Here is a 27,735-nt window from a genome sequence, read left to right on the forward strand (position 1 = left end):
TAGCAGTCAATCTGTATTCTCACAGCATTCTGTAATGTTCATCACCTGCTTTGAGTTGTATGCCATAGTTGCCAAATAGTCTATCTGCTTAGTTTCTTTTTTACACATTATTTTGAGTGAAAAGTTTTATTGTTATATAAAATCATTTGTTATCTTATAGAAACTAAAGAAACACCAGTGGTTCTTCAGTGAGCTTTTGGTAGTAAGGTTTTCCTGAAAATATATTTTGTTCTTAATCTTGAAAGGTGGTTTCCCTGGGGGGGGGGGGAAGCAGTTTTGAATATTGTCTTCTCTACCTAATGCAATACCTTGTATTTATTCATTCTTAAGAGATTATTCTTTAGTGAAACTACCATTGAATTACTTTATTAAAAATATTAGTATAACCTGGACATCTAAAATACTATTAATCAAAACAAATTCCAGGAAATGGAACATAGATTATTTATGTTGTTGTTGATGGTGGTGTTTCTGTGTGCTTCTTTTTTATAATCTGCTTTTTAGGGAGGGGCAATGGGGGAGCAAAGAAAGGGAGGAGGAAGGGTGAGCAAATATAATCATGATATTCAGTATATACTAGGTGGTATTCAGTATATACTATGTAACTTGTGGGCAGGGATGGGAGGTAGAAATTGGGGAAAATAAAGGAAGGGTATTGACAGTGGCCAAGAGAAAAGTATGAAATACCTGAATTGTGAAATGATAACCCCTCTGTACAACACCTAATTTCATTGTGATATTTACATCCATGCATATTATGTACTTCCATAAAATTTACCCCATCCACATTATTGTTCCTTTTTTTAAAAATCATATTTTTATTATCTTTAAGTAGTTGTACAAAGGAGTTACTATTATTATTGTTTCTCTCTTTTTTTTTTTCTTTTCTGGTGCAGGTCCTTAGGGCTTGAACAGAGTCTGAATGTTGTCCCTGAGTTTCTTTTGCTTAAAGCTAGTTTTCTATCACCTGAGCCATCTAACTTTTTTGGTAGTTTAGTGGAGATAAGAGGCTCACAGTCTTTACTTCCCGGGCTGGCTTTGAACTGAGATCCTCAGACCTCAGTCTTCTAGTACCTAGCATTACAGGTGTGAGCCACCAGTGCCTGGCTCTATTACTATTTCTAAATCTCCCATTCCTCTCCTTTTCACTGAGTTACTTTATGCTCATTTCCTTCCAGCATTCATTTTATATTCATTAAATAACTTTGGCAGTAATTGTACACAACATCCAAGCTACTCAAAAGTCAGTGTGTAGAGAGGCCAGGTGTGTAAAGTTAGGGATTGCCTATCTCCAAAATGAAATAACAAAAAAGACTAGGGGCATAGGTCAAGTAGTAGAGTATTTGTCTATGTGCATCTTTAGGTTCAGTATCCAGTATGTGTGTGAAGGTGGAGGCTGGATGAGAAAAGAAAAGGAAAAAAATTACCTCAAAATATATGCAATACTTTGAAATATTGGTTTAAAAAAAGGCAAAATTGCACATGGTTCAAAAATGTTCCTCCTCCACAACAGTATAAAATATGAATGTGTGATGTGATGTGATCCTGATATTAATGAGAAAGAGAGAAAAGGTCATATTATATAAAACTTAACTGTTGCCTTTATGGTTTAGGCACATGTTTTTAATTCGAAAAGTAAAATATAATGTCTGACATTGGCTAAGCTGTTAAACTGTTGGATTTTAAATCTGAATGCTTTGGTACAGGGTTATATAGTTTCCTGTTTTTTATTTTGTAACTGTAAGGGCTACAATTGATCCCAATCAGATTCCACAAAGGTGCCTATACTTAGTACCCATACAGATACGCCTACACAAAAGCAGGAATTTCCTAAATATAGAATGGGTAGCCTTGTTCACTTTTTCTATTAATTCCTAATCTGTAATATCTTTCCCTTTGCATCTCTAGATGAAGAATTTTGTGCTAGAGACAAACAGGAATTTCACTTTCTGAAGTAGTCTCCCTGGCTCATGCGCATCCAATTTTTCTTATAAATGAAATATATATGCTGAATTATCAGCATTTCTTCAACCCACTGACTTTCTTTAAAATAATATTAGAACATACTATTAATAAGTCTATTCTGGTATAATAGTCTGAAAGATCTAGATTAAGTGTAAAAGAAAGCATTTGTTCTCTCATACATCCTTCGAAGACTCTTGTATAATGTGAGGGATAGATTAAAGCTATAGATATTCAGACATTTTGGACATAAAGGTTTACAACTTGGTGACTTAGTGAATGTGAAGCAAAAGATGGGAACCGAGGGAGACTCTGAGTTTCTGGCCTTGGGATGCAGATCATTTGTGATGCTGTTCAGTGAGACTGGAAACTTAGTCGCTCCCCTGTCTCTGAAGATAAAGTGCTAGAACTTTGATTATTTTACATTATTGCAGGAATTCCTTTGCTATTATTTCTAATTTGAATTAGAGTTGGTAGGCTGTACTGAAATGTTCAGATTTGGCATAGACTTCCACAGTTTAGGAGACTAGATAGAGTTATGTCTGAGATTTCAGTGCTATGTTGTAAGTAAGACCTCTCAATGGAGAATAGAGCCAGGCACCTGTGGCTCACGCCTGTAATCCTAGCCACTCTGGAGCCTGAGATCTGAGGATTGTGGTTCAAAGCCAGCTTTGGCAGGAAAGTCTGTGAGACTCTTATCTTAAATAAACCACCAGAAAACCAGAAGTAGCTCAAGTGGTAGCACGCTCACCTCAGCTAAAGAGCTGAGGGACAGCGTCCAGGCCAGAGTTCAAGCCCCACAACCACCCCCCCCCCCAAAAAAAATCATGGGAAATAGTCTTTTAAATGTACAATACTTTGATTAGATAGCCTAAATATAAATATATCTTCATTTTTCAACATTGGATGTACTTATGTAGGCATATTTAGAAATAATAGTTGGAAATATGTTTTTGTTTGCCTCCTTTGAATGAAGTCCTATGAGAAACATTTGAAATCATATCCAGATTTTTCTTGGCAGTTTGCCTTTTACCTCATTCTCTTTAATATGTTAGCTATAACCAATCTGGCAATCTTTTCTCTTTCAGATCATTCAACTTCAAGTGGCACACTGTCTTTTAAGCCTAGTCGATCATTGGTTACTCTTCCCACTGCCCATGTGATGCCGTCTAACTCCAAACGCAGGGAATCATTAACACCAGATGGCTCAAAATGGAGTACAAGCCTCATGCAAACCTTGGGAGACCACAGTAGAGGGGATCAGGACTCTTCTCTAGACATGAAGGACTTCCGGCCCCTTCGGAAATGGTCATCTTTATCCAGACTCACTACCCCAGACAACTACAGCAAGGCCACCACTGCACACACAGAAGAGCTGAAGAATGGTTTGGAAAAGACAGGGAGGGGCAAGGCTCTCACATCACAATTGAGGACTATTGGGCCTAGCTGCTTACATGATAGCATGGAGACGCTGAAGTTAGAGGACAAGGAAATAAATAAAAAACGGTCATCAACTCTGGATTGCAAGTATAAATTTGAGAGCTGTAACAAAGACGACTTTAGATCTTCTTCCTCTGCTCTTAGAAGACAGACCTCAGACATGACATACAGTGCCTTACCTGAGAGCAAGCCCATTATGACAGGCTCAGATGCTTTTGAATCTCCAAAATACTTAATGCTTGGGCAGCAGGCAGTAGGTGGAGTTCCCATTCAGCCTTCTGTGAGGACTCAGATGTGGCTTACAGAGCAGTTACGGACAAACCCTTTGGAAGGGAGAACTACAGAGGATTCTTACAGTTTAGCTCCTTGGCAACAACAGCAAATGGAGGAGTTTCGACCAGGAAGTGAAACCCCAATACAGGTAAGGCCCCAAACCTGTTAGCTTCCCTCACCACCCTTCCAGTGGTACGGAGCCCAGTTACCCTTGGGAGCATGAATAGGACAGTGTCCACATTCACTATTTTAAATTTTTTGTTCTCCCACAAGTTACCAAGCACATTATCATAAACTTGACTATTGTATTGCCAAAAATCTGAAAAAGCATTTGAGATTTAAAATGAATCTTAAAGTTTGTGCTTAATTTTGTTTTCACTTTCTCATTTGTTAAATGGGTGTGATAACAAAATGTTCTATTTCAAGAAACTTGAAACAGAGGTTGACATGATATAATATAAAATTGAGAGTAAAATTAGCTTTTCTGGTTCTATCATTATTGCAACCTATATGTTTCCCAACCTATTGCTTAATTTCTCTGGGCCTCGATTAATCTGTAAAATGTAGAATGTAATGTAAATGTAAATATAAAGTCATTTGTAATATTTTGGTAATAATTGCTTTGCATTTATATTTTTAGTCATTCACTTACTTGAAAATAGTGAAAATCTTGAGTGTCGAAATTTGGTGATCAGTTTAAGGAGATCACTTTAGAGAAAGAAAAATAAGGTATTATCATTGTTCCCTAGTGGAATAACAGGTAGATTTGTAATTTCTTGACCTGAAAACATATCTCTTTCAAGACAGTTTTCTATTGCTCATTTGCACTGGCAAACCCATTTTCTGAATCTTGTCATTTTCTTTTTTATCAGAATTCTGTTAAACTATAAAACATTGCAAAACTTATCTAGAGTAAAAATTTTAAATTACTGTTCATTACTACTTATAAAGTTATAAAATATAAAAATTGCTGAAGAGAAGCTCTCCCTGGACATAGTGAAGATCTCTTTACTGACAAACTTGATTATTCTTTCTCTTACCTTCCCTGGCATGTTTTAAATTCTGGCTTGAAATCATTAGCATGAAGAAAATGAGACTTTGTGCCTTTGGGACTTGATCAATCAAAATATTGACACCTGGTAATTTTAAATATTTACGTGGAAATTTTCTCTTGTATAAACAATGACTTAAAGGACCTTTGTCTAACATGACTAGGAATGAAAGAATAAGAAAGCTTTCTAACTTGAAAATATTTTACTGTCTTCTTTGAAAAAAGTTTTCTTTTTCATTTTTGCATCTTGTTTTGTCTTTTAATATTTTTGTTTTAAGTACTTTTTATTAGTATAAATTAAGGAGTTTATTGTGATATTTTTATGCATTGAGGTGTGGACTTGACACTATAGATGTGCACATGACACTCTACCTGTGATATATTCATATTCATGTGTAAAAGTTATTGATATATTTGACTTATATTTTAAAATCAACTTTAATATATAATTTGGCATATTGTTTCTAGATATTTGAAAGTGTGCTGTTACTTAGTATTCAAGCAGACCTTTATATGAAATTCCTGTTTTGCCTGAAGACTCAAAACAAAGGACAAGTAATCTCTATGTTAGGGTGCCCTCTTGTGTTCATATTAGGAAATCTTGTAGACCCTTGCAACATCAACACTACAGTTAGAACAAGTCATTATCAATCTAGCATATATTACAGGGAATTCAATTCATTTTAATATAGATGATTCTGTGCATTTTCATTAAGATTAGCATATGCTCCGCAGTAGGATATTTACTTAAATATATAGCTTTCTGTTTATCAGAAATAAACAGAGTAGTTTAAAATGGTTTTGTTCTGTTTTTAATGATTTAAATATTTCAAAATCTCACACATTAAAATTTCTATGAAAGACAGAATGAAGAAAAAAATATTGTTCTAGTGAGAAAACTCCTGTCACTTCACAGTTAAATTGATACTTTAATCTATGGCACATTATAATGAAAGACATAGGACTTATCAGTTCAAATTTTCCACTTATTTGTAATGTTAGTGCAATTATAGAACATAGGTACTTTTGTACAGATAATTGTTGGACCAGTAGGTTAGTGTATTCTATAGGATTTATAAGTTTCCTGGCTATAATGGGGATCTCCAACCTTTTAAATGAACTGTTGTTGGAGAAATCCCAGGTAGTATGAAATCCTGTTTACCAACTGTTGTACAGATATTCATGAGCCAGAATGATCTCCCTTTCTATTTACATGACATTTGGTGATTCATAGAATTGAAAAGTAAAGTCTTTTTCCATGTTCAGTTAGGACTATTTGTGTTAAAAACCAATGTGGAATTCAGCTCAGGTAGCCTTCAGTTGATGAATGGATAAAGGATGTGGAGTGTATATACTTAATGTAGTACTATTCAACCATAACAGGAAATTATGTCATTTTCAGGAAAGTAGATGGAACTGGAGATCATCATAATGAGCCCAATACACCAGGTTCAGAACGATACATATTGCATATATTTTTTGTATGTGAAATCTAGACCTAAAATAGTATGGGTATATATGTTTTTATATATGTATAATGAAACCTACTACAAACTAAAAAGATTGGAAAAAAGAGCAATGGTTGGTGGGACAATTTGATTAAACTACAATACATACATTTGCAAAATATCATGTTGAAACTCTTTGTAGAATTAATACTAATTTAAAAAGAGACCAAGGGGGACTGGGAAGGTGGCTCAGTAGTCGAGTGCTTGCCTTGCATGCATGAGGCCCTGGTTTTGATTCCTCAGCACCCATAAGCAGAAAAAACTATTAAGTGGCATTGTGGCTCAAGTGGTAGAGCGCTAGCCTTGAGCTGAAGAGCTGAGGGACAGCGCCTAGGCTGAGAGTTCAGGCCCCATGACCGACAAAAAAAAAGACACACCAAGGTCAATATTGATGCTTCATATTCTTTTAGTAATAATATTTTTGGGAAGTTTATTCCTTATTAATTAAATAATATATAATTATATAATTATAAAAATATATACTATATCTTGAATGTAAGCCACTTTGGACTTGGGTTAAATTTTAGTGTATTTATTTCTGAAACATTTTTTACTTCTGTTATTTTATTAGTTGTTAGAGGATGTTTAAAAATGACAAGGGAAATTGAAAATATATTCAGTAAGAAAGAAATTGTAGATTAGCATTTCTGGATCTTTTCCTGAGCTCATTGATGTAGCCTACAAAATGAGTATTAATTGTCTGATTGGTAGATTCAGGAAAATAGTTACATCCTATAGGTCAGAATTTTGTTTAAAATATAATATAGGAATTAGTTAATATTTGGAGATAGAATTCAAATGTTTATTTCTCATAATGCTTGAGATAATATATTTCTCATTGGAAATTTTTTTGTTTCCTTGCCTTCATTGGTTATAAGGTTGGAATAGAAGACTATCTGTGAAACCAAAGATAGAGTATGACAAGTTAGGGTATTTGATAACCAGTACATATCAGTGCTTTTTGACTTAAAAATATCATTTTACGTCCCAGAAAGAAAGGTTAACTTACTTAAACTAGAATGTTAGAATGTTAATCTAGAATAGAAAATGAAAACAGTTTTAGAATATAGGCTCTGATAAAAACTAATTACCAAGAATTGTAATTAAAAATAGTAAAAGTATATAGATGTGAGAAATCAGTGGGTTAATTTAAAGGCCACTTCATTTAAATTATTTGAGTACTTGGTGAAAACTTTGAATACTTATTATCTTAAGAGTTTTTAAAGTGCAACATAAATTATATTACCTCAATGAGTAAAGATGAGGCTATACATATAAAGTGAACTTACTAGCAGTGCTGTTTCCAAATTAAAACTCTGAAAGACATTCATAAACCATTTTGAGGAAATCAGCAGTTACATTTTTATGCACTTATAGTCATTATATGGTTTGAAAATAAGCCCTTTTCATGTTTACAAGATCCAGCAGATGAATATATTTGCTAACAATTTTTGCTCTTAATCTTAATGTTTTGACAAGGAAATTTTTCTACTTGGGAAGTATGCTTTGGTGTTTTCCCCTCTTCGTGGGATGGCAGATTTTAAGATGATGTGGCAAGTTGCATGTCTTGAGTCTGCAGCAGAACTTCAGAGAAGCATCACGATGATGCAGATTAGCAGGAGACATATTAAGATGAGACAGAAATTGACAAATAGGTTCTGGAGGTTTTGACGTGCTTGTTGGGGCATTTCAATAGTAGAGGCTCTTCTTATAGCAGAGCGAGTGAGGTACTGGACTTTCTCCATGATACTGGGAAGGCAGCAGTCTACAGTCCCAAGATGGTCAAGAGAAAGATAAAAAGCTGGCAGCCAAATGTGAGATAACTGTCTTCTTTTAGTTTTCCTAGAATATAAAAATAATAAATGTATTAAGCTCGTGTGTAACTTGTTCTCTGAATTGATAAGACAGAATTTTACGCTAATCTGTTTTCCTCTTCTCTTGGTATTTTGTAACCAAAACTTCAAATGACTCCATAGTCTCTCTGTGTGTACATGCATATGTTTCTCCATTATTTTTTCTATCTTTTCTTGGTGGCATGTATTATTACAGTCTCATTTTTCTTGTGCTTGTGCCTTCTTTCAACTTGACTGCAAGTATTGCTTGGTTGATGGTACAGCTTGTTTTTGGTATATCTTCGGATAAAAGTTCTTACATATGGTTTCTCATAATTGATGTGCTCATTAGTACATTAATTTCTCCAGAGCTAAAAAAGAAATGCATCTAACCCAATTATTCTTGAATCTTGATTTCCTCCCCAAAATGAAATAAATGTGAAGTTTAAATAAATTTCTACTGTTTGGGGCTGGGAATGTGGCTTAGTGGTAGAATGCTTGCTTAGCATGGATGAAGCCCTGTGTTCAAGTCCTTAATACCACATAAGCAAAAAAAGCCAGAAGTGGTGTTGTGGCTCACGTGGTAGAGTCCTAGGCCTGAGCTTCTTTAAAACTCAGGGACAGTGCCCAGGCCCTGAGTTCAAGCCTGAGGACTGTCAAAAAAAATTCTACTGTCTGTCATGCCCATTTATGATTTTATACCAAGAGTATCACTTTAAAATAACATTTCAACAAGCTTTGATATTAAGTATTGAACACTTGTTAAGCTTGGAAGTCATAGTTTATCATTATTGCATTATGTACCATGGACAGTTCCAGTTTAAACGTGTGCTTAGGAGGAATGATTTGTGCCTTGCCTTCTGTCAAAGCTTTTGTAACATATTGGTGTACTACAGAGCCCGAACCTTTGATAATTAATAAAAGAAAATAAAAGGATAAATAGGAAAAATAGGTATAGATTTAAAATTCAGTATAAATTATCCAGGGATAATTGATAGTAACACTTTGGAGATATTTTAATTTTTATCAAAATACTTTTCTACCAATTTTTAAAATAATTAAACTTAAACATGGATTATAAAGCCATAGTTAACAACCCAGAGATAATGGTGATGAAGATGTCAATATATTTGTGTGAGGATTCAGTGCTATTTATTCAGTATTTTGGTGGTCCTGGATTTGAACTTAAAGTTTCATAGTTGCTAGACAGGTACTCTATCATGTGAACCATGCCTCCCAGGCTTTTCTGGTTATTTTTGAGATGAGATCTTGCTATTTTTTTCTGGAGTGTCCTGAACCACAATGTTTCTATTTATACTTTTTCCGTTAGCTGGAATAACAGCTCTATACTAATACGCCCAGGTTTTTCTTTTTACTGGAGATAGTCTTGCGAACTTTCTGGCCTGAGCTGGCCTGGAAGTGTGGGCCTCTTGATTTTAGCCTCCCACATAACTGGGAGGACAGGCATATTGCCACCATGCTCAGCTATTGGCTGTGAATGGCACCTTAAACTTTTGTCTGGCTGGCCTCCAACCCTGAGTAGCTAGGACTATAAGTGAGAGCCACCACCACTGGGCTAAAAATTACCTTGAGAAAAGTAAAACATGGAAAAGGAGATGCAGTTTATCATGAACACAGGACTCATCCATAACCTGACTGTGATGAGTGGTGCTTCATAAAACAGGTCATGTTCCTATAAAAACTCCATTCCATTTAATGACTTTGTCCCTCCCTTGCCCCTGGTCACTTTACTGCTTGGTAAAACCCAGTTGATCCTTAAGGCCAAGTTTAAATATTGTTTCCTGATAAAAGTTGTATTAGTCATTGAAGTAGAATTGGTTATCAATTCTGCTGTGTTTTTAGTATGACTTCAGTGTGACTGTATCTGGCTATCAGGCTGTTGCATACTTTGTCAGCGTCCCTAACTGGCTTTTATGAACAAAGGAATGGTATATTCATTTTGTCTTAGTACTCAGTTCAGGATTGGCACCATGCGATTAATATAGTTGAGTGAGAGATTTTTTTAATCACTAAACCTTTCTTATTATATATGAGAAGAATAAGGCTCAGAGAATTGACCTAAGTTCATAGTGTCTTCATGAACACATTAACATGAATAGACTTTGTACACATGGACATTTGATGTTTGTGAACTAGAAAGAGGTAGGCCCTAAAAACATAGATTATACTGTTGAAAGTATAATTAGTAAACTCTCGATGACTTTTAAAAAATTTAACAGCCTAGTGTTGTTGAAAAATGAAGTGGATATAAAGAACAGACCAGATTAATGACAGTGACCTGTTTCTTGTCAAACTTGAGAAAATTTGACACAGTTCTGAAGATAGTCATTTCATAATTTTATTCTAAAACTGAAAAAAATGCTAGTGGTATGCATTTAATTTTTTAGGTTCAATTTACTTTATAGTGATATGATCTGAACTGTGTTGAGTCTTAATTCTGATGGTCTAGTTAATTAGCTACACTTCATCCATAGAAGGGAAGGCTTCCTGTCAGATACATCAGAATGAAAAGTTGATTGTGAAAACAGCATACTCTTATATTTGGAGTTGTGTGTCACTTTTACTACATCATAATTTATGTCATGGTGTCAGATGTTTATCATTTTTTTCTGTGAACTGACCAACACCCTACATACTTAGAAATTCTGTTGTCATCATTCTTTTTCTTTTATTATTATTATTATAGAGTAATACGTGATGGGAAGGTATTTTATTGTTATGTAATATGATCATTTTAGAGCATTCTTTTAGGATAATGAGAAATAATGTTGAGATGTTCTAACCTTGCTTTGCCAGCTGCAGACACTGAGATTATTCTGGCTCTTTTATGAAAAGGATAACTGTTAATAATGGGTGCAAGAGGAATATTCATTTGCAGACTAACTTAAAAAGTAATTCTTTATTAAGGCCCTCATATCAGAGCATTGAAAGGTATTTGATGGGAGATCAGAGGCAGCAATGAGTTCTGTTTCATCAGTAAGATCCCATGCATTCTTGTGCAAAATAAGACTCAACAGGCTTTATAACGTTTTGATGTCTGAACTGGTGTCTAAGTAATCAGCAACTTAACACTTTCCATGCTTTATAGAACTTTCTGAATTTCAGACTTTGTGGAGTTAATACTTTAGCCAAAGTCATACATTCTTGGGATTCTTTGTATTTGTAGATTCTAGAAATTTATTTTTAGAATTTTATTTTTGCATTTTAGCAAACATGGGCACTAAATAGCTTGTCAGTGTTCTTAACCTGCACGGTTCTGAAGAATGCATTACCAAATACACAAAAAATGAAGCCTTGGTGTAGGGCTCCACCCAGGACACAGTCTAAAACTTATAGCTACTAAATTCAAATAATGAGGTGCTCACCTCAGATGGTCTCTACTTAATTTTTCCATTTATTTAGTATAGAAGATTAGATAGAACACCCTACAGATTGAATTAGCAAGACTTAAAAAAATTACAATTATTAAGAGTTTCAAGTTTTTTCTGCTACTAATGGTTATTCCCACAATGGTTATTCCAAGCCAGAAGTGCTTGTATCTTTTTCACCTGTAACCTATTGGTTTATAAAAGTTCACTCCATGTGATAACTTTATTGTCTAAGTTTTAGCCTTGGAAGTTCTATTTTAAATTACTTGGTGGCAACATTCTAGCATGCTTAGTACAGACTGGATGTATGAAGAAATCTTTTTCAGCTGCTTCCAACTAGGTGTGGTCAGAGCTCTGTAATCATTAATATGGGTGTAATTCCTGAATAATTGGTGTCACAGTGTAATGTCTTGGCTTTAAATTTCTGCCTCAAGGAGAGCTTATTAAATAGCAGCACAGATTTTTCCTCCAAAATTGGTACATAGTTGTTGCTACTATGCTTGTAGACCTATTTGTATTACAATATTCTTTCTCATTTTTTGAGTCTTGGGCCTTCTGATTCTTTTTGTTGTTGTTGTTTAGTTTGGAGCAGCTATGGGGCAGAATGTTGGGGAAGTCTGAAGGAAAAATGTAATTGAACAAACCTCATTAATGTGAGTGAATCTGTCAATTTTGTTGGAAGTGAATGGAGTTCATCTTACACAGCACTAGAGGGCCTCAGTTGACTGTAAGTGTACTGGGTGGAGTCCTACACCAAGGCTTCATTTTCATGTGTTTATCTGGTATTGCATGTGGAACCCTGTAGGGTAAGAACACTGACAAGCTACTTCTGTTCATGTTCGGAGACAATATCTTAGCCATACATGGTTCTGTATGTTCTTGATTCTCAACCTCCAGATTTACTTGTTTGTCTGTACATGTGGAAATTCTTATTTCACATGAAAACTAGTGATTCTCATAGATTAAATATCAATCAAGAGTTTTGTTTAGGCACTTTGAGAAAAAGCTTGTATATTTAAATGATAGAATGAGGGGTTAGAAATAAAATTGATGGAACATGAGGATTTAATATGGAAACAGGAAAAATGAAGTTTTTTTATGGAAAGGCATGAGGAGAAAGAAATTAATCTGGACTTTTTTTTAGGAAACTAAATAAATTAAGGGTGTAATTGTAAAACAAGCTAATTAGTAAGGGACTTTATATTGATGTGACATGTTATTTTTTAAATTTCTGTGATTATTTTGAATTTTTCAAAATGATTATTTAATAACTAAGGATATCTATAATGTCTCTGGCTTTGAAAAGGCTGACTGTATAAATTGAAATGAAACAATGGTTTAAAATTAATATTTGTGTTGTATAAATTTGTCTTATAAAATGCCATTTATCATATGTACTTTAGTTTCCTTTGTCAGTGTTCTGCTTTACTTTTTTAAACTACATTGGTATATAGAATGCATATGTGCTTTAGAGTTGTAAGACCTAGGCTTCTGCAGTGGTCCTATTTGTGTCATCTTAAATTATTCCCCTATTTGTGTGATCTTGAACTATTTTCCTTTCTGAGAATGTTTCCTAAATTGTGAAGTTGAGATTCTGTGCCAGAGAATTAAGACCAAAGAAAACATTTGTGTATATAAGAGTATTTAGAAAATTGTTCTTCAACAAAAAGGAAGTTTTTCATTTTTTATTTCTAGAGTTGGTAATAAATATATCTTATAACCCTTATTTCCAATGAAACTTTTAATACATTAGTTAATTAATTATATAATAAAGTATTTAAATAAATTTTATACAGTAAATTTTACTTTTTGCAAATATTAATGCAAATATTCCGATATTTCTAAATATTTAGATTTATACAAATATTTTATACAAATATTCTGCTATCTCTATAATCAGTGAGATCAAGAAACAATGTGTATTTATAACCCAAATGCAATCTCATTTATGCAAACCTGCTATCTCTAATCAGTTAATGAAATTAAGAAATTATATGCATTTTAGTATTTACTCAAATGTAGCTATTTTGCTTTATGTCCTTAAAATAATTTTGATTTGTGAATATTAGGAAATAACAGTGGTAAATCTTTAGGAGACAACTGTGTTAGTTCTTTGACTAGTTCTTAAAAAATAATCTATTTCATAATTTACTTGGCCTGAATATTTTTTCTATTCAATTTAATCTAGCAATTCTTTTAGCACTTAATTTTAAAGTTCATGTCTTTGAAAACAGACACTAAAATGTCACCTTTAAACAGACATGAACTAGTTCAGACATAATATCTGGCACTGTGGCATTATGTTTAAATTTTTAACTACAGTCATTTAATTGTGTCATTCCAGTAAACTGGATATAATGTTTACCTGAAGATTAGTAACAAAATTTCTTTTGTAGAAGTTGTGTACTTTGAAGTATGTGATAATGAAATTATGTTGAAAACCTCATTAACTGGTAATGTAGATGAACATCCTAACAAAAGCAGAAATATGCATATAAAACACTCACTTAGAGGGTGCCTCAGTAGTAAATAAAAACTTCAGCTGTTTTTGTATGTCTTAAGGAAAGCTGCTTAGGAGAATACAAAGTTCATATTTGGCATGAGCAGCAGAGTTAATTATTAACATGTATTTAGTAATTGTATTTAGTAATTGAGAATTCTAGAGGTAAGTTTTATTTTAAAAAGTGTGATTTCATATGTCCTGAGACAGATTTAAGAATGAGGAAACATTTCATTTATTAATTGAGAATTATAAAAGAATTTAAACAGAAATCATAAAGTTTATTGTGATATCTCCATCCCTTGGAAATTGAGAAACACTGGAGGACATTAATTTTTGATAGATGTATCATTAGTAAACATGCATTTAAATTTCTTCAAGTGAAATATTTAAGAATGTTTGTATGCCAAAAAAGCCTTTATTCTGTAACATTGGAAAAAACTTTTTAAAGTGTTTGTGGTAAGTGTTTTAAAGTTTGTTTTTTTATGATAAAGTATTGAACTTAAAGTATTGAACTTAAAATAAGCAATTCCATTATTGCAAACATGCATGTTTTGAGTAGTTTTTGAAAGTTGACTGCAGTTTATGAAGGAAAATCTCTCTCTAAGTTCATTTTCAGAGTACTTTGTATAAAATTATTTTTATATTACTTTAAGAATCATGACTATTATATTAGATTGGGTATGCTGATAATGTTGTCACACAACTATTCATATTGTCCAGATGGAAACAAAGAGCCCAGTCGTGCACTGGATCTCAGCAAAGTAACATGTAATCAATGAAGCCATTGTTTTTGCATTGAAAAGTAAAATCATCACTACCAGTATATATGGTAACATAATTGGAAATTCCTATTTGAAAAACTAAGTATGAGATTAAGATTAAAATAGCAAACCCATAACCAGGATCTGTGATCCAGGATCTTTGATGTTGGTTAAGCTTATTTTTATCGTCACAAAGTGGATAAGCTAGAAATTAAAGATGTTATTTTCGAACTTTGGACTGAAATTTAGCAAGTGTGATTAATTACATAAAAGTTCAGTAAGTCTGAATTGTAGAAAATAAAGATTTCCAAAATTAGGAGGCTGCCTTACCTTAGCTTCTGTGTTCGTCACAATGAAGGATGTCGAGTTGTGTGAAGTGTTGCTTAGCTGGGAAGTTTTCTGACTCTTAACAGGTTTATTCAAACAGTTGCTGTAGGTGAAGGAGAAAAAATAGGGAGGTCTTTATGATGTCACACAGGAATTCTGAAGTTATGATTGGTTAACCATAATTATCACAACCAAACTTTAGAACTTCACTACTAAACTCTAGGATTTCATTTTTTCTCCTTTAGATATGCAAAGGTCATTAACACTTTGTGCTTTATTTTTTAGTTTTAATTTTAAGAGGTATTTGGGAGAGGAATGAAAGAAAAAAGCTTGGGATGGTAGAAATTGTTCATCTTCAGTCTTAGAGGCAATTGTAATCTGATGTTGATGTTAAAGAGCTAAAATGTATGCTGTAGTAGATATTTTAAAAGAATAATGATCCAGGTTTATGTGAAACAACTTTGAATCGAGCTGCTAATGTTGCATTGATACTGGTGTGTAGCAAGATAGTTAAATATTTTCACTGAATCAAATTTTATACCTTTTCCTAGCTTATATTGTTTGTCTGGTGTTTATCACATAACAAGTTAAAAAAAAACTTTATCTTATACAATAAGAACTAATGAATGGATAGGTGTTTTCTTCTATTTAACAACATTTTTATGAGTAACCCCACATTTAAATAGTTTTTTCTCAAGAAAAACTTTATAAATTTAAGGTTTTTTGAGTAGCTACATAAAATTACCATAACATTCTAATAAATTTTATCAAGCAGACACTGCAAAAAAAATGATTAAGTTGTTTTGCAAGACAATGAGGCTTCACTGACACAATTTAACGTTTAAGTATTTTTTAAAATTATTATTTAAGTAGCTATACAAAGAAGTTCCCATTCTACAAAACAGTATATGAGTACAAAGTATCTGGCAACATCGTTAAGTATTTCTTAAGTATTACTAGTGGAATGATATGTTAGGAACTTTCTGGAATAGTTTATACAGAAGTGAGGAAAGAGCCCCTTTAAGAAGCCACAGCATCAAGCATCATTCTCATGTTTCCTATTTGTGCAGCATCTTATTTACTGAAATCACTACTATTACTGAAATTACTACCCTTGCAAATACAATTTTTAATCTTTTTTATTTTGGAAGAAGTACTTGTATTTTAACTTTTGTAGCAAAGTGAACTTAGCTTGTTTCACTTTCTTGTGGGTAACTAAAATGTGTAGCGGCAGCTGCTACATGCCCTTAAATGGAGATGATCTTGGCTTCTTCCAAAGAAAGATACAATGCTTCTCTTCAGCACATCTCATGTTATTTAAAGAATCATTTTTAAAAACCAACTGAAAAAATAATATTTTAGCAAAGATCCTCTGTAAACATTGCTAAGGGAAAGCTTACAATTTAAAGTAAACTGTGAATTAATGTTTAACACTACTCAGAGCTTTACAACCATTTTTTCCTTTGGATTGAAAGAAGCTTTACACAATAAGACCCTTACATAATCAGGGTCTCCTATTTTCAATTGTCAATGATGATTGTTAAAATGAAACCTTAGAAGTTTAGAGTAGCTTAGAGTAATTTGAAGACGATAATATAACTGTCAAAGGACAGACTGAAAATTCACATCTAGATGTTTAATTTTAATTAATTTTAATTTCTGATAAAATTTGCATGCCAGAGAAAAATTTAGATATAGCTTTTATAGAATTGCATATATCAAGTAAGAAATTCGTAAAATGGAGATACATTAATTACTTGGAAATTATAACTATTTTTGGAAATCTACCCTATTTTTGGAAATCTACCCTATCTGTCAAAATTACATATTCATTTGAAAATGAAGGTTAAGAAATAACTTATCATAGTAGAAATACTTATAAGAATATGGAGTTAGGAGGGAGCAACAATGCTCCATAGGCAGTGCACTCATTTACTTTACTCATGTAACTGTAACCCCCTTGTACAGTATCTTTACAATGAAAAATAAATATTAAAAAATATGGGGCTAGGAAGGTGGCTCAGTGGTAGAGTGCTTGCCTTGTATGTATGAGGTCCTGGGTTCGATTCCTCAGCACCCCAAAAGCAGAAAAAGCCAGAAGTGGCACTGTGGCTCAAGTGATAGAACGCTAACCTTGAGCTGAAGAGCTGAGGGACAGCACCCAAGCCCAGATTTCAGGCCCCACAACTGACCAAAGGAAAAAAAAAAAGGAGTTAATAATACTTAATTGGGTAAACTAGGGAACCGTGGTAGACTGAAAAAAATACCACCTCACATTTATAGGTTTACTTATGCACACATACATAGCTTAGAAAGATGTTGTATATGTCAGAGTTGGAAAATGGAAATAAAAAATTATTTATATGAGGACAAGCAGCCTTTTTCTTCTTTGGTTGACTGACGGTGGTGGTGATTCCATGTGTAATCCCTAGGAAGTATTAAGTTTTAGTTTTAGCCTAATTCTGTAAACAAAGTTTTTGAAGAGGAGCATTGAGAAGTTATTCAGTATTTCTCAGCAATTAATTCAGCTAAGTAGAAGCTGGAAAACAAAGTGTTTTTGACTGTCTGCATTTGGAATCATCCTATTTATTGCACTCACTTTTGGAGTTACCCTTATCCAAGTTACTTCTCCAAAGTACCAAATCTGTGGAATGTCTTTGTTGTTGAGAGGGTTTACAATGTCATGAAATATATGTGGTGATATTAAATATTTACAACATAGTATCTGTTTGGTATTTATTTTCTCTTTCCCTTTAGAGGGTGGATCGTTAGCTTATGGTGCTTGGATAGAATGCAGAGATTCTTTGAACTTGAAAAGGAAAATAATTACATCTTTATTTTCAAGAAGCTACAAATTAAATTTAGCATTTGTTTCAGTTTTGACTGTAAACTATGGTAAACAAAAAATGTTTACCATACATTTAGCTGTGACCATAGAAATAGCAAATAATTTCATATGTGAAATCTTGTGGGCTTCACATCCATGGAATCAACCAACAGCAGACTAAAAATGTTTGAAACAAATTGCATCTGTACTAAATGTGTACAGACTTGCCTTTCTTGTCATTATTCTCTAAAAAATATAGTACAGCAATTAATGACATTTATATAGAGATGATTTTCAGTGTTTGGGAAGATGTGTGTAAGTCATATGCAAATATGCCATTTTATATAAGAGACTTGAGCATCTGCAGATGTTGGAATTCAAGGAGACTGGAGTCCTACAGATACCAATGGATGACTGTATTATGGCTATTGCAGGTAACTTGAAATATTGTATAATGCATCATTGCCTTGAAATCACCACAAGACCTGCCTGTAGATAACAATGTGTTAATAAATCACATACATTACTAGACTGCAAATTTGGTTTTTAAACAAATTTAATGTAGTTTCTTGTTTTTAAGTGTGAGAGCAGTTTGAAATTTGTAGCAATATTACAAATATAATGGTGGTGTTATATACACATTCCACACCCATTTCCACATGTCCTACATTAATATGGGATGCTTGCCCAACAATTGCACCAATGTTACTATGTATTTTACTTAAAATTCCTATTGAATTCAGATTTCTTTCCTTAATGTCTTTTTTTCTGTAACATGATAGACTCCAAACTAACACTGATATTGTTAGCTTTAGAAATCATGTCTCCTTCAGCCTCCTCAGTTGTGACAATTTCTCAGACCTTTCTATTTTGACAGTACTAGTGGTTCTGAAGAACAGTGGTCAGATATTATGTGGAATGTCCCTCAAGTGGAATTTTTCTGTTGGTTAGTGTGGGTAATTTGTTTTGGATATGAAGTCCAGAGAGGTGTCATTTTCATTGTATTACCAGGATATAATCATGAGTAATCACTGTTCATGTCAAACCTTGATCAGCTGATTGAAATGTCCTTTCATCTGATTTTTCCTCTCCTATTCTTTTCCAAACTTTACTCTTTGGAGTTATAATAGGGAAACTTTCCATTGCTAAGTTCAAGGCTGAAGTTTTTATAATGCAAGAGAGATTAACAAGAGAAGAGCACACAAACTTGTTTTATATAACTTACAGAAACTTTCTTTAGGAAATGAAGACTCATGGAAACAGGTCAAATGTATCTTGTTGGATTATCAAAAAAAAGTATGATTGGGTAAAGGAGTTATGATCTGATGATTAAAAAAAAACTGAAGGGAGCTGAGGAAGGCCTATTGGTTCAAATAATCTGTCTCTTGTGTCTTCAGAGATGAGGCTTTTCCTTTCCTCTGGGATTAAGGAGAGCCTTTCTACAATGAGAAAGGAAGGGTAGAAGAAGGTCAAGAGTGATTTCATAGGCTATGTGATCTGCTTCAGGGGGAGAAGAGTGAGGAGAAGGTAAAAGTGGTTTTCCTACCTCTGCTGTTCTTATATCCAACATGCTATGTTTTGGAGTAGTTTACCCTCAACCCTATTATCATAAGTCATTATACACAGACTGCGTTTGTACTCCATTACCTGAAGTGTGTAGTATCTACAAAACTTACTCGGAATCCTATTTATGTATGTAAAAGCATTCTGAGACAGATCAGTAGGATTCAGCAGTTCCCAAAAGGATCTATCATACCAAACATTTTTGTATTAGAGGCTGTTCCTGTAGTTGTGTGAGATAGCCCTTTTTTGAAAGAGACTTGAGTATTTCAGTGGGCTAAAATCCATACTGTTGAGCTTTGTGTTTTAGGCCTTGTCTTTCTTGTTTGTCCATTATCACATTCCTTTGTGTCCTGTGCTCTGCCTCTGTACAGCCCCATGTGACCCCATGGAAAGGATACTGCTCTATTTTAAGCCTGGGTACTTTTTGTAGGAATGTCCTACCAACCGTTGTTCCCATCATAGTGCTGTGTCAATTTATCTTTTCTGTGAAGCTTTCCATGCCTTATGCCAAACAGTTTTACATGGACGTCTTGTTGTTGTTGTTGTTGTTACTACTATCATCATCATTGTGGTGTGGTGATCAGTTTGTGTATCTGCCTAGACTACAAGCTCTTCCAGAGAGCCAGTTCAATAGCTATCATTCTGCTTCTTCTTCTCCTTTATTTTTTTTTCTCCTCCTTCCTCCACTTCCTCCTTTTTTTCTCATTTGAAACAGACTCTTGCTATGGTATCTCAGGGTCCTTCAATCTGGTAATTCTCCTGCCTCTGTCTCTTGAGTGCTGGTATTAACAGTTGTGTGCCACCATGCCCAGACACTTTTTTATTTGTTGCAGTGCAGTTGTGTCTCATAGACCTAGCCCATAGTGATTTTCAGTACCTATTGAGTGAAGACTTGAATAAAGCAATAAACTGGGGATAGGGAAATATTTTGTAAGCTATTCTGAAGATGTATTAGGGGCAGTTTGATTATCCTTATCCTGTTTTTAGAGCTTACTGTAGGGAGGAGAAGAATGTGAATATGTAAATTTTTTTTTTTTTTTTGATTGTGAGGCTTGTACTTGGGGCCTGGGTGCTGTCCCTGAGCTCTTTTGCTCAAAGCTAGTGCTCTACCACTTTGAGCCACAGCTCCACTTCTGTTTTTGAGTGGTTAATTGGAGATAAGTGTTTCATGGTGACTTTTCTGTCTAGGCTGGCCCTGCGATCCTCAGATCTTAGCCTCTTGAGTAGCTAGGATTACAGGCATGAGCTACCAGTGCTATCTTTCATGGTAAAGGAGAAGAATAACCAAGTACGTATTTGTGCTGGATGCCAAGAGTAAAGAAAGGACAGAGTGTGGTGGCTTACACCTTAAATCATAACTACTTGGGGGGCAGAGATTGAAAGGTGGAGATTTGAGGCCAGCCATGACAAAATACTAGTAATACTTCTTTTCTCAACCAATAAACCAGCTTATGATCCTGGCTTCATGAGATAGCCTGTGTACTAGGATGTTAGTTTCAAGGTGGCTATAGGCAAAAATGCAAAAGGCTTCCCTAAATATAAAATTAAAAAGAGTTGGGGGTGTGGCTCAGTGGCAGAGTGACTGCTAGAAGCACAAAGCCCTGAGTTCAAACCCCAGTTCTGCCAAAAACCAACGAACCACAACAACAAAAGAATTGAAGGTAGGGCATGCTGTATAATTCTGTGCTTCCTGATTTGAGCTATTTTTCTCAATTAAAAAAGTTGTATTCTGGGGCTGGGAAGGTGGCTCAGTGTTAGAGCGCTTGCCTTTCATGCCTGAGGCCCTGGGTTCGATTCCTCAGCACCACATAAGCAAAAAGAAAAAAGCTGGAAGTGGCGCTGTGGCTCAAGTGGTAGAGTGCTAGCCTTTAGCTGAAGAGCTGAGGGACAGCGCCCAGGCCCAGAGTTCAGGCCCCATGACCAGACCCCTCCCCCCCAAAAAAAAGTTGTATTCTTTCCCCTTGGATTATAAATAACCATCTTTTATTTGTTCAATTTAAAAATTTAGCCTAAATTCTCCTCCTCCCCCCTTGGTTATAGGGCCTTAACTCTGGGCCTTGGTGCTGTCCCTCAGCTCTTCAGCTCAAGCTAATGCTCTACCATTTGAGCCACAGCGCCACTTCTGGCTTTTTCTGTATATGTGGTGCTGAGGAATCAAACCCAGGGCTTCATGCATGCAAGGCAAGCACACTACCACTGAGCCACCTTCCCAGTCCCCTAAATTCTTTTTTAGAATGAAAAGTTTATTTAAAACCCACAAAAGGCAGCAGCCCACATTTAGGCCACATGCTATAGATTGCAGACTCCTGTTCCTACTGCCTTTTTAAGGTGTTGAGAGCAATAAATCGAATTCAACAGATGTCAAACTGAACTTTGACCTCATCACCCATTACCTGTAGTTCCTAACTCCGGCCTTTGACTATTTTGATCACCTGAGTGCTCACTTCTGCCATTCCTGCTGTTTCTTCCTGTGAGATATTTCAAAAAAATCCACCTCAGCTGTGGCTCTGCTGGTATGTACAGGTAGCAGCCTTTAGGAGCTCAAGGTGACAGCCAGCAAGCCAACTTGGTGAGCTACCTTACTTGGCAGATCCATATTTGAACAGAGCCTGCTTCTTTGAGAGGCGTTGACTCCTCTGAGCCTAATAGCCTGCTCCATGCTGACCGCCTGCTTTTTCTATTTGATATATCAACACTTACTTTATCTTAAGAGATTTATTATTATTATTTTTAGTAAGAAGTTCCAGGAAATTCCCACATAGAACCAAAGCTCAGAGACAGGCATAATAGTGACACACACCTACATACCTATTAATACTAGCCTTTGTGAGTCTGAGGTAGGGTGGTGAGTCCAAGGCTAGCCTGAGCTACATAGGGAGATCCTGCCTCAAGCACAGGGATAATTCCTATCCCCCATAAAAGACCATCTGTTAACAAATTTACATGTGACCATGTGGTCTTGCCCCAATTCTTACTGTTCAAAGTAATGATTATTTTGGATTTTGGTTTATTTCTTTGCTTTGGTGTAGTTCTGAGACATTTTTATGTGTCCTCTACAATATTTTTCTTTTCTTTTTTTTGTGCTGGTCCTGGGACTGGGTACTGTCCCTGAGTTTCTTTTGATCAAGGTTAGTGCTCTTGAACCACAGCTCCACCTTCAGTTTTTCTGAGTTGTTTATTGGAAATAAGAATCTCAGGGACTTTGCTGCCTGAGCTAGCTTTGAACTGTGATTCTCAGATATCAGCCTTCTAGATATCTACAATATTTTTCTGTTATCTTTATAAAGTATGTCATGATATATGTAATCTTATATTAAGTACTTAAACTCGAATTTGTCAGATGAGCAAAGAGAGTTTCAGGATAAACCTCTTTTTCCTGGAAACTTTTTGAGAAGAAATGAATGTTAAGTAGTGATTAAAGCATTTTATTCACCTAATACCTCAAGGATAGCAAAAATAGGGAGGTTTTTTTTCTTTTAAAGGCACCTACTAGGTTTTATTTAACTTCTGAGAGTCATTTTCTATTAATATTTTGAAGAAGAATTACCTTAAAATTTAAAGCTGTTTAAGTCACTTGAAGTATTGGCTGGAAAACATTTAAGCAAAAATGTGAATCAGAGTAGTGGTATGAGACTGAGAAGATAGGAACTCTTTCTCTAGGATAATAGAGAAGAGACAACAGAAGTTGTCAAGTATAAGAAAAAGTAACTTCAAAAGGCAGTTTGGAGGAGTAAATTCACTTTTAGAACTATTTTGATAGGTGTCTGAAAACCCAAACATATTATTTCTTCATAAGTGAGTTCCAGGCCGATTATCTTATTCCATATTTTAGGTATTAATGGGGAAAGCATACTTACATCTAGAGAAGCCAGACAGTTTAAGGGCTTATGTAGTTGTGTACAAATTTTGTAAAATTTATAATATACATCCTTAACAATAAAAGAACAATAGCATACTGTGTAGCTTCTATGAACAACCAATATAAAAATGAAACACTTTAGAAGTTAACTACTAGAGCAATATAACACTAGGAGAGCAAAAAATTCAAACTTGAAAGTCAATAAGCACATTTAGGAAGCAATATACTTATAGTTTCTTAGAGAACTGACTATTTATTACAAAGGAAGCTGACATAACTAAAATCAAAATAAGAAAGGAAAACATACTATGAAACAAAATTTAGCAACAAAGCCCTTCAGAGCTCCAGATAATTACTTCAAAATTCTGTATACCCCCATTGTTAAGAAAACTCTAATTTCAGTAATTCAGCAATTTCTTAGAGTATCTTTAGAAACATTAAATATATTAGTATTTGGTACCTCAGCTTTTGAGCCTTTGTCAGTCTCAGTCTTTAAGAAGGCACTATCATCTATTTTGTTAAAATGGAAATATTAGACTCCTACTTCATCTGGACTTTACATTCTCTTAGGATCAAGTGCAGATTGCCAAATATAAATATTTGTTCCCATAGTCTCATGATTTCCATGATTTCCGGTTTTCTAAACTCATTGTACTGTTTACCACCTTTAGAAGTCTCATTATAGTATTTTTAGAGCTAATGGATATTTATAATATTACTTTGCCCTTAACAAGTGAGCTTTTAAAAGCATGAGTTAAAGGAAGACAGCAATGAAAATAAAGCCCTTCAGATTTTAGAGATGACTTCTAATGATTAATGTTAAAAATTTGGGATTTTATTTGTACTTAATTTCTTTAACTTGTTGGCTCATTGATACATGTTGAACATTCAAAACTCAAAATTTCAGGTGAAAACCTCTAATATGTAATAAATCTGTCCTTTAGCTACCAAGTTTTATAGAGTGAAAGTACAAATTAACCCAGATATTACTGAATGTAAGGTTCTATAAATGGATGTTGATATGTGAAATTCACATTTAAGCAGAGAACTATTAAGTTTACTAATAAGGTAGACATTTTATCAGCACCTTAATTACTGAGGATTGTACATGATACATTTCATTGTACATGATACATTGGTACACTTCAGTAAAGCTGTTCTTCCTCCTTAATACATTTCCAAGTTAAAAGCTATCATAGAACAGCACAGTGACATAAACCATCTGTTCTGATTTGCCTTTCAGGTGAACAGAGGTAGTAAATGGTCTTCAGGACCAGAAATAGGATTGCAATCATGTGATGGGATTGACAGTCACTTTAAAAATATTTTGGACATTTATATGTATTCCATATTTTATTATCATTGATGTAAGGGTTCATTTTGATGTGTCCATATATTCATGTAGTGTACTTTGAATCAGACTTCTCCCCATGTCACTGTTTCATCACCCTTCCTGCCTTCCTCCTTTCCAAATCTGTTTCAACCAGCCTCATTCGAATTTTGATCTAATTTCCTCTCCTTCACCCTCTCCACTACCACTAATACTCACCCCCCCCAAGATAGGACCTGTTTTACACTGTCATTTATTATTTTTTAGTGTGTGCTAATTGTTAAGAGGAATTTCACCATGGTATTTTACACTTGCATATGTACACTCACTTTTCCTATCCCAGCTAACCTATATTTAACAGTTTCCAGTGAGTTTTATTTTGCTATCTGCATTCACAGATTAGATGTATTTCATATTGTTCATTCTCACACATTCTCTTTTCTTCCCCACAGTCAGTCCCCTCAAATGGTCCTGTAATTAAAAATATGTATATTAAACATGTATATCATGTGTATATATAACATCTATTATGATCCTGTGTTATGTTTAATTCCCAGAGAATCAATAACTAAAGTAATAATTGGGCATTTAACAGAAAATTATTGAAAGAAGATATATAAATGGTCAGTAAATACACAAGGAATTTCTTAGTATTCCTGGGTATCAAGGAAGTGCAAATCAAAATGACTTTGAGATATCATCTAACTCCAATTGTAATTGCTGTCATCAGGAACACAACAACCTGGTGAAGAATGAAGGGGAAAAAGAACCCTTATAAAAGATCTGTTGGTTGTAATGTAAACTTGTGCTACTAGGGTGGAGGTTCCTCAAAAAAATAATAATTTCCAAAAACATACCATATTACCCAGCAATACCACTTTTAGCCATATATCTGAAAAAATCTAAGTTAGGATTAAAAAGGGACACTTGCACACATGTGTTTGCTGTTCCATTCATAATAGTGAAGCTATAGAAAAAGCCCAGATGCCATACAACTGATGAATGGGTAAAAACTATGGTATACATATACAATGGAGTATTATTTAGCCATAAAGAAGAATGAAATTATGCTGTTTGCAGGGAAATTAATTGATTTAGAGATGATCATAGTAAGCAAAGTAATCATGGCTTTTAATACTATAAAACATGTTCTTTTTGGCGAATAAAAGGATTTATTTCTGTTATTTGTAGTGCATTTTCATTACTGAGTGTTAGGAATTTTGGTGGTTTTTTGGTGTGCTATCGCATTCTCTGGCCAAAACACACTTGTGAACTATCTCTTAGCTAGATTATTCTAGGAAGTGGAGGAAGATTTGCAGTGCTATCTGACATGTTGTGAGTGATGCGTGTGCTAAGGGACAAAGGCAAATGAAGGAGAGAGAGAACAAACTTGAAGCACTGCAGAGGGTGTATTCCATTTACGTGCAGTAGCACTGCAGTATCTAAAATTAACATTGTTTGTCCAAGCCAAAGAATTTTGAGCTATTTTCAGCTGCAGTATAGTAAACTTTTATTAGAAGCATGTTTGTCCACTAAATGATATATTTTGGCATCTGGGTTTGACCTCAGTAATATGTGTTTGGAATTGTCAATTATGAGTATAGAATGAGCTACTTCCAGTAAATTTCTATAACTGAGTTACATATAGTAGTGTTATTGTTCTTTGGGTCGTAAATCAGTATTGACTAACCACAAAAACTTAGATATCTTAAACATTTTAAAGTAAATATCTACATGAGAATTTTTCTCCTCTCTCCAAGTTTGGCAACATCCAAATCTAGCTATAAAATAGCTTTTTACAAAAGTAAAATCTAAGTGGCGCTGTAGCTCAAGTGGTAGAGCGCTCGCCTTGAGTTGAAGAGTTGAGGGACCACACCCAGGCCCAGAGTTCAAGCCCCACGACCGACAAAAAAAAAAAAAAGTAAAATCTATATAATACCGTTATAGATTTTGAAATATGTTTGATGATAAATTGTGTTCCATTTTAAAATTTGCTGAAATCATTATTATCCTTTATAATTATATTTACATTTCATGTTCTTTTGGATATTGTATTTATGTGCTATATATATACATACATATATATATATATATATATAAAACTTTTATAAGATTAATCAGTCACGTAGAAACATGACTCATTGCTTGTAATTCTAAGTAGAACAATAGGAGACCATCAGTAAATAAATTTCGATACATTTTTCTGTGAAGCAGTACCTAGGCCTTTTGGATTTGGTAAAAATGTGTACATTACTATCAATATGTAACTACTCCCCAATGGTATGTCGCTCATAGGCAATTATGTTTTTATGAATAGAATTTCTTAGTTTTCCATCTGCTTGCAGAAAATATATTAGTGATAAGATATATGGGAAAGGTTTTCTTGACTATACATAACTTTTTTACCCAATGGAGTAGATTATTCTCTACCATAATAGAAATTTCTTTGTTCTCCTAAGATGTTGACAGCTCTTAAAAGCCAACTCATAGGTTGTTGATGACTCTGTTCTTGATGTAGGTTATTTACTTCATCTGACCTTTCTCTTATCTCATGAATATTTGCAGATGTAGGACTGTACCAAAGTGATGAAGAAATTGGAAATTATAGCCAGGACAATTCATTCCAACATCCATAGTGTGCCTTGAATCATTTAAGTATTCTGCTCTAGCATAGCTGAGTGATATGAAGTATATTTTCTGTGATTATTCTGTTTTTTTTGTTGTTGAGATCTAACATGTAAAATACATAGTTATATTAATTTTAAATCCAATAATAATGCCATCCTTTTTTTCTTTCACACATAGCACTCAAAACTACCACTATAGTTAGCTATAAACTTCTCAGTACCCAATAGATCTTATCTATTCCTCTTCTCAGTCTATATAGCATCTTCAGCATCCAGCAAGTATCTCATCCATTTCCACTGTTGTAATTTTATCATTGAGTGAACATGGTTGTGTTTTAGGAGTCTTCTCGAAATTTTGTCCATAGCAAGTACTATAAAGGGCCTATTATTTTTTACTTTGGAGTATTAATTTTTTTGGTGTTCTTGTATTAGTAGTAACTGTTTATTTTTTTTATCGTGAAAATACTGTACAGAGGGGTTACA

At 34.2% G+C, this 27,735-nt stretch overlaps 2 protein-coding genes across 2 annotated transcripts in view; one reads left to right on the forward strand and one right to left on the reverse strand.

The window, feature by feature from the left end:
- The window catches only part of Cep85l (centrosomal protein 85kDa-like), a 74,327-nt gene that overhangs the window by 4,451 nt on the left and 42,141 nt on the right, over positions 1–27,735 (forward strand). Inside the window, exon 3 of the mRNA XM_013032778.1 lies at positions 3,051–3,823. Within this exon, the coding sequence (XP_012888232.1) occupies positions 3,051–3,823 (773 nt within the window). The remainder of the gene's footprint in view (positions 1–3,050; positions 3,824–27,735) is intronic.
- On the reverse strand, positions 6,689–15,121 carry Pln (phospholamban). Its single transcript, XM_013032824.1, has 2 exons — positions 15,050–15,121; positions 6,689–8,076 (listed from the first exon to the last, which is right to left on the reverse strand). Exon 2 carries the CDS (start codon positions 7,977–7,979, stop codon positions 7,821–7,823), a length of 159 nt encoding a protein of 52 aa, XP_012888278.1. The 5' UTR covers positions 7,980–8,076; positions 15,050–15,121; the 3' UTR covers positions 6,689–7,820.

Source organism: Dipodomys ordii, unplaced genomic scaffold, assembly GCF_000151885.1.
Source record: "Dipodomys ordii isolate 6190 unplaced genomic scaffold, Dord_2.0 Scaffold157, whole genome shotgun sequence".
In the NCBI taxonomy this organism is placed as follows: domain Eukaryota; kingdom Metazoa; phylum Chordata; class Mammalia; order Rodentia; family Heteromyidae; genus Dipodomys; species Dipodomys ordii.